General features: G+C 44.2%; 3 protein-coding genes across 3 annotated transcripts; all 3 read right to left on the bottom strand.

Annotated features, from left to right (window-relative positions):
• Positions 1-209: 209 nt before the first annotated feature.
• C922_01903 (hypothetical protein) lies at positions 210-910 on the bottom strand (the record flags this gene model as incomplete). Its single annotated transcript, XM_008817502.1, has 3 exons — positions 210-331; positions 482-597; positions 834-910. The coding sequence occupies 3 exons, from the start codon at positions 908-910 to the stop codon at positions 210-212; spliced, it is 315 nt and encodes a 104-aa protein (XP_008815724.1).
• Positions 911-1960: 1050 nt separating this feature from the next.
• On the bottom strand, positions 1961-4186 carry C922_01902 (phosphatidylinositol glycan, class B; the record flags this gene model as incomplete). The annotated part of the gene is made up of 1 exon (XM_008817501.1): positions 1961-4186. One exon carries the CDS (start codon positions 4184-4186, stop codon positions 1961-1963), a length of 2226 nt encoding a protein of 741 aa, XP_008815723.1.
• Positions 4187-5806: 1620 nt separating this feature from the next.
• Positions 5807-7318, bottom strand: C922_01901 (hypothetical protein; the record flags this gene model as incomplete). The annotated part of the gene is made up of 1 exon (XM_008817500.1): positions 5807-7318. The coding sequence occupies one exon, from the start codon at positions 7316-7318 to the stop codon at positions 5807-5809; it is 1512 nt and encodes a 503-aa protein (XP_008815722.1).
• Positions 7319-7847: the final 529 nt, after the last annotated feature.

Genomic DNA, 7847 nt, shown 5'->3' with positions numbered 1-7847 from the left:
TTTTTTTTCATTTTCCCGCCCGGTGTTGAGGCAAGTAATAAGTTTTAATGGAAAAAAACAGATTGGACAGCAGGTCGCAGGGGGGGTTCCGGTTATCCATACGTTTGGTAGGCAGTGTTGACGGGCCCCCTTCATGAACCCTTTTGACGTACCATTTTGGCTACTACCACCCCCTCTCCCACTGCGGCTCACTCCTAAGCACAGCCGAACTAGAATAAAAAAAAAATAACGACAAAAATGAGGCAGCTTATGAGCAGAAGGGCCTGTTTGATAACTTCGTTGTCGTGGTCGATAGTCTCTTTGTTGTACTTTTTCAGCAAGGCCTTCAGTTCTGAGAAGGGGGAAGGAGAAAGGGGAGTCGCCATGGAGTACATAGGAGTTAATCACACATGAGGTGAATATTGCCTCGCCCATACAAGTGTATGCACGTGTGTATCTATTTCTGCATAATTGGACGTGTATTTCGAAGGGGATAATTTACTTTCGTTTTCCTTTTCCACTTCTTTCAACTTTTGCTGCAACTGGACAATGAAGAAAAAGAGCTTGTAGTTGCATTCCTTGTTGTATCTTATGTTTGCTTCATTTTTATCTTCCTGTCTGTGTAGAGAACGACATGTGGATGGGGGGGGGGGATCACCCGGAGGTGTTAGCCAAAATGGGTCACGGTCACATGTGTGCATAGACATGAGCCTCCTCCCGTTACGCACTCATTTGTGAAATTAAAAAAGGTGAGCTGCGAACAGGTCTACTCCACAATGCATTCTTTGCATAACAGGGGAATATGAAAACATGCATTTGGCTTTCTCTTTATTTTTTTTTCTCCTTTCTGTAACCTCGTTTTGTTGCAGCAGCTCAACTCGTTGGCAGTCCGATCATTCAGCTTGGAGCAGTGCAGTGAACACATGTCCATCATTCCCTCTTTTTTTTTTTTCTTTTTTTTTTTTTCATAAAAAGCGCGTAAATAGGATATCCAATTTGTTCAATGTGTAGACAGCTTCGTTAATTTGTACGCATGCCATTTTAGGCCCTTAACGGGCGTCTTAAAATCCTGCGTCAACCGTTTCTTCCTTCTCCACAACGTGTGCACAAAATGAAAAAAAAAGAGAAAAAAAAAATGGGAAAAATTGTGTTACGCGAATGACCCCTTTTTTTTCTTTTCCCTGTTGCTGTTCGGGACAATATTGACGACATGAATGAACCGCTTTTGTCCCGCTGCTCCATGTCTTCTTGTCCGCCTTGGCGGTGGTGCCAAAAGGCACGTCAAAATGGAGCTGTTCCTCGGGGCGCACACAAGCGTGTACACAGTACGTACATTTGTACATTTGCATTTGCGTGTTTGTATTTTCCCGTTTGTATTTCCCCGTTTGCATTTGAGCATTTGATTTTGAGCGTTCCCATTTTTGCGCTTTTTTTTCACTTGTGTTTGAACAGGAAAAGAAAGGAAGCAAACATATGAGACAATCGCCTTGCTATTATCTACACCCACGGTCATTTTTAAAAAGACGGAGGGATGAGTCAGCCAAGTGGACGGCGCGCATTTGGAGGCTCTTCTCCGGTACTCCCTTTTGCGGGCAAAACATTTTGTCATTAAGAACGGTTTAGCATACGAACAAAAGTGGAGCAGTGATGCCCAGTTCAAAAGAATTGTACAAGGAAAAGAAAAAAAAATAATAAAAAAAAAAAAAAAAAGGTAATTCCCTTTCCCCGCGTGTCCGCTTCGTGAAGGAAGTGCCTTCTTCTTATCCAACTAAACAACGGCGACGATGCAGTGGAAGGAAAGTGTCCCTGCCCCTCCTTCTTCCTCTTCTATTGTTAGTGGACACGCTTCTGAATAAGGCAAACTGGATGCGGGGCAGAATAATAGCAGGGCGGTAAGAAGCCACACCCTCATTCGCACCCACAGACAAACACACCTACCCACACACACCACCACGGATGGCGTCACACGAACTCATGCTCGCTATGCGGAGCCCCGCTTAAAAATCAAATGGTTGACGACGCCCAGCTTCAGTCCCCCCTCTACCATTGCAAAGTGGGAAAAAATGGGGTCCACATCAAGGTGATACTTAAACTCAGAGAGGAAGCGTGCCAAATGGGGCAGCCGCTCTGAAGTGGTAACTAAGTAAAGGGGGAGCTCTCCATTCAGGGGTACCCCAAAACGGTATTCCAAACAGGAGAAGTTAATTTTCTCGTAAACCCATTCGAAGTGCTTTCTTGTGTTAAAATTTTTGTGGCCAAACCAGTGGAAGTTCTTGTCTGGGATTATATACGGCTCGACCGAGTCCGACGTCCGTTTGCTCTCATCAAATAGGTCGTAAAAAACCTTTCCAAAGTTATCGTCATATATTTTCTTCCTCCAGTTGTGCTGCAAATGTCCATCTTGTTTTCTAATATGTGGCGAACAATCTAGGAAGCCTATCTTAAATTTCCTGTGAATGTGAGAGTACAATGGGGTGTCATAGCAGTCCGTCAGAAAGATTGTCATCTCCTTATCGCTATCCGTTTTAAGGTTTCGAAAATAGGTGGCAACTTTTTCTGGGGAACTGTTATGTACTCTACTGAAGAAGAAGATGCACACGATTTGAAGCAGAAAAGCTATGTTTAAGAAAAAAAAAAAAAAATTTTCTTTTTTTTCTTTTTTTTTTTGTCTTCCCCCCTCCTGTACATACACCCAACATTTGTGCACCCCCAAACCAGTACATATCGTGATGAAGGGCATATACCCGATGAGAAGTTTGTGCTCCTTATGAACACTGAGTGATAATGCTAGGACTTCCAAAAGAGTGGCCACGTAAACACTGTGATCTATTCTGCTGATAACTGCATCAAGGGGGCTTCTCTCCTTTGTTACCTTTCTCATCAATGAGAAGAAGGTGTAGTATGTAAAAGGGGTGAAGAGAAGGTATATCGATGGAATGACACAGGAAAGGTAAAAGTGGATGGGATGTTCTCCAAAGTAACTGTTCTGTCCACTTACAAAATTGTATAAAAAAAAATTCACAACGGTGATCGTTATTTTGTTGTAGTAATACGAATCTGCTAACATTCCCAGGATAAAAAAAATCAGTGTGTATAGGATGCCTATTGTGAGCACTTCCTCCATTCGCAGAGCTGCCTTGTGCCCCTTCGCGCTTTTCACTAAGTAGAGGAAATATACACATAGCCAAAATGGGGTGGCGTTCGGTCTGATTAGCACACAGAAGGAGCTGCACAGCAGGCTCAGCAGAAGATTCTGTATCTGCACGGTTTTGACTTTGTCCACTGCTATGGCGCGGTTCCGGGGGACACCCTGATGGGCGAAGTAGCACCAATCTGTGGAAGCGTCACCTTGATTATCTGCCTCTTCCCCTCCTGCATGGTGTGAAGTCCTTCCATTTTCTGCTGTCCCTGCGGGGAAAACCGTCCATGCATCATCACTACGGATGATACTGCTGGGAGGGTGGCACTTTTGCGCAAATCTTTGATCACTGCGCACGAGGCACCTACGCATAACAGATGTACCTCCTTTCACCTGGTTGCTCTCCTTCCCCTTGGCGCTTTCACCCGAACAGGGAAGTGTCATTCCCCCCTCGGAAGCAACAGCGGGGAGGTAATTCCTCGAAATAAAATATACCCCCCATATGTTCAGTATGCACTCGAATGACTGAGAGGACGTTCTGCAAATTGTGTAGAAGTGGAACCAGCAGAGGAAGTAGCAGGTCAGGATAGTATGCACGGGGGGAATGGGCCCTCCACTGTCACTCCAACCGCTATTCATACCGCTGTCCCTTCCGATGTCCTGTCCCCCCCTGTACAGCTGCGCATACCAAAGCGTAACCAACTTGACCACCCCATAATCGCCAAGCGCCGCACACAGCCCCTGAAAAATCCTTGGGACGTACAGAACCGCAAGGGGGGTGTCCAATTTGGTGATTTTCAAAATGTAAAATAAAATGGCATACGTGAAGGGGTGCACAATAGATCGAAGAGATATACAGGATTCCCACTCCCAGGGTTTATGCCCATAACCGAAAACCCAATAATGAGAAATTTCAATCGACTGAGCATATTCATCTGGAAAGAAGGACGTCTGTACCACTAAGCAATTAAGCAGTCTGAGGAGGATTAAGTACAGCAGGCGTCTCTTTGATTTTGTACACTTCTCTACTATGGCCTGTCCATATTTAAGAACGTCCCCATATATCATTTTTGCCTTCTGAGTCACCCTCCTCCTCCAAATGAGGGGACAAAAAAAAGTCAGTTATATTTTCTCCAATTTTTCCTCCTAGTCATGTGCCGAGTGTGTACGCGAAGAAACGTAGCTGCGTTTAGTTTGAAGCTTTTCTCCTGAAAATTTTCTCCTTTTTTCACTAGTCTGTATGCGTCATATCACATGTTGGATAGCTTTACCCCCCTTTGCGTACTACTCTTGGTGCAGGTTCGAGGCTTTCTTATGGTCCATTCGGCGGGACCCCTCTTCAAACGCAACGAAGAGGTCGCCCCTGGCTAGGCGTGGAGGTGGCACAGATGACACAAGTGGCAAAGATGGCAGAGATGTCACAAATGGGCCTACATACGTATACACCTATATGTATCTAGGCACAGGTGTGTAAAAGAGAAGGGGCCCCGCTCCTAACTGCTCCCATGTCTTTCCTCCCCCCCACTTTGCGTAGTCACTTTTTGTGTACCACTTCAAATGTTATAAAAAGACTAAGCGATATTTTTCTACTTGCGTCGAGGATGCATTTTCCTCTCTTTTCTTCATTAATACGTGTTCACTAACGAGGCTGCCAAAAAATCATTCCTCATGCTTTCTTCGCCGTTATATTTCCTTACGTAGTCGATATTGGCTTACACCCGCTTCTTTCGCGTTATTTTTATTTCTTCAAGAAGGTACAACGGATTTCATTTTTTTGTAAAACGTATCGATATGGATCGTGCTATATTGTACTATATTGTGGTATTTTTATTTTTTTTTTTCCTTTTCCTTTCGGCAGAGGAAGCTCATTCTTGGGAAAAAAGGGATGGACGGTCAGATCTCATCGGGCTATAGGCAAAGGAACACGGACACGGATACTTCACTGTGTGTACTCATCCCGTTACACCTCCCCCCCCAAGTGAGCAATGACTCAATGACTCGATCAGCTATTTCCGGCCAAATGGGCGAGGGATCCCCTTGGAACGGGGTGAACAAAAAAGGAAAACAGAAAGAACGTACCTTCGAAAGGGAGGGCGCAGCGATATATGTCTTAATCTTAATGAGCAAACGCGCGAGCACTCCATTCTTTTAAATCAAAGATGCAGAAAAAATGATGTAACAGAGGGTAATTTAGCAAAAGTTGGTAAAATCATACACACATGCATGTGTGCTGTTTAAGAAGTAAAATGAAACAGCTTAACACGTAACAGAGTAGAGGTGTTCCCCTTGAAGGAGGGACAAAAAAAAAATATATTTCCCAAATTGTTTTGTTCTCTCTGAGAGTTATCCAAAAAATGTCTTCCCCTAGCGTTTTGGATAACCTCCAAGTAGAGACCGCAGATTACCTGATGGGGAAGGTTACCCTCTTGGATATTCAGAGAGGCCACACGTACACGTAAAGGTAAGAGATAAGGCATAGCTGCAAAATGCTAGTTCAGACGACAACGGGGAAAATCACTCGTCCGAACGATAATTTAGAGATTTCCCCATGGACAGGGCAGGGGATTTGTCGTAAGGGATACACCTACACGACAGTTCCACCATGTTGCGAAAAAATGATAACCCCAGAAGAGTACCCATCTGTAGTGCTGACCCACAACTGGCGCCCTCTTCGCCGCCTCCCCCCCCTTACTTCTCCATCCCGTAGCGCCGTTCCCCGGGCCCGTTCTCACACCGATCACTGAAGTAGTCATACTTTTGGTAAGACAAAGGCTCGTTCAGCAAATTGTCCAGCATGTTATTCATCCCGTCGACGAACTTGCTCCCAGTCTTCTGCGTCTTCGGAATGGTAACTCTCCCAAAGTCTCTCGGCAGGGTTTTGTGCTTCTCCAGCGTCGTTCCATCTAGGGCAGAGTTTATTCTGTCCAATAAATTGCTTCCCGTTTTTAATGTTGGCCTCTCATTTCTCGAGTAAAAGGGATCTGGATTATAAAATGGGTACAAATCGTACAAATTCGTTTTATTGTTCCGCGCTATACATTTGTAGGAGGACTCTACCATGCCTATCACTACATTTACCACGTCGTCTAAGTAGGTCCCCACAGTTAAGGTGATCTTTTTGAACATATCGAACCTTTTTCTCTTTGCACCTTTAATGGTGATTGGCATTTCTGGTGCCTGAATTATGTACTCATATGAGTCATCCATGTGTGGGTTGCAGCCAGATAGGGGACAGTTGATTCCTTTTTTTAGACAACACCTTTCTTCATCTTCCTTCTTCGCCAAGTAGTACAGATGTGGGGGGAAGTCTCTAAAATTAGCTCCATGGGGGTAGGCATAATACTCATTCTCGTAGCCTGAAAAAGTTGGGGAACTGCACAAAGAACGAGCTCCTCTCTTACCGTCCAAGGGGAAATAACATGTCCTTCCTCCCATCTGAGGACTTCTGCTCGAATAGCTCCTATAGCTATATAGATCTGGATAGGAAATATTTTGACTCATGTTAGCATGTCTTGGGTCCATGGGAGATAAGGTGCTAGATGCAGAATACAACTGTCTGTTTGTTCCAGAATAGGTATCCTGCGGTGGGAAATTGTTCTCGTTCTGATGGTTGTTCGGGGCCGTTTCAACATCTAGGTAGTCGTAATTTTCTAAATTTGTGATGTCATTCTCTGCATTGTAGGCGATCCTACTGTTGCAGCCGCTGCCAAAGTTGCCGCTCCCACCATAGCTGCGACTTGCAACATAGCTTCCCCTTCCGCTTCCGCTACCGCCAAAGTTACCGCTACCGCCAAAGTTACCGCTACCGCAATTGCTCTGGCTATTCAATTTTGCATGAAACGGGAACGGACTCTGCTGACCATTTGCGCTCCTATCAGCAGCATAAGAAAAGTTATCCCCAGATGAAGCATTCACAAAAGAGTTGTCGCAAGAGTAAGCGTAATTTTTCGAGCTCGTTGCGTTATCTAGTCCTGAGGTCGTCCCGTAAGTTTGTCCATCTTCTAAAAGGAACTTAACTGAATTTCCATAACCGACATCACGGGATGCGTCCCTCTCCAGATTGTTGCTAGCCCTACTGACAACGGTTTCCTGCTTGTCAAGGGTAATTCCTCCCTCCGTGACGATTGTATCTCTGGACCATTTTTTCTTAACCGCCTTAGGTGTGGAAGAATTTTCCTTTAAACTGCTTGATTTATTCATTTTTAAAAACTTTACGGTGCTCTTTTGTGTAATTCTTTTTTTTTTATCTGTTCAAATGCTTCCGCTTGAGTGCACCGGACACAACACTGTAAGGCAGCACGAATGGACACTTCAGCACGGTATAATGAAAGTTAAACACAATTCTGGGGCATAAAAATGAAGAAACGAAACGAACAAATAAAGGAGGCGAGTAAAAAATAGAAAAAAAAAACGACTGCTACAGTTTCGTGTGCGATATTGCGCATGTTTTACAAATACATATGGGCGCAGAAAGACGTGAGTTTGTATACACCATTTTAGCATTTCGTAAGGAGCCTTAAATGGCGTATTTAAAAATCATACAAAAGGTATAGAACCAAGTTTATATGAACTGTTGTCTACACCAATACAACACTTTTTTGTTTTGTCTACTCGGCGATTTAATAGGGTTCCTTTTAGTCAATTTGCTTACACAAGAAAAAATCTACGCTTCAGCATTTACAGATACATTATTGTGGATGCACAATTTACCACACGCCTGAACAGTTCA

This window comes from Plasmodium inui (genome assembly GCF_000524495.1).
Source record: "Plasmodium inui San Antonio 1 unplaced genomic scaffold supercont1.6, whole genome shotgun sequence".
In the NCBI taxonomy this organism is placed as follows: domain Eukaryota; phylum Apicomplexa; class Aconoidasida; order Haemosporida; family Plasmodiidae; genus Plasmodium; species Plasmodium inui.
Note: the sequence above shows the minus strand (reverse complement) of the source record. Positions and strands in the feature narration are given on the sequence as shown.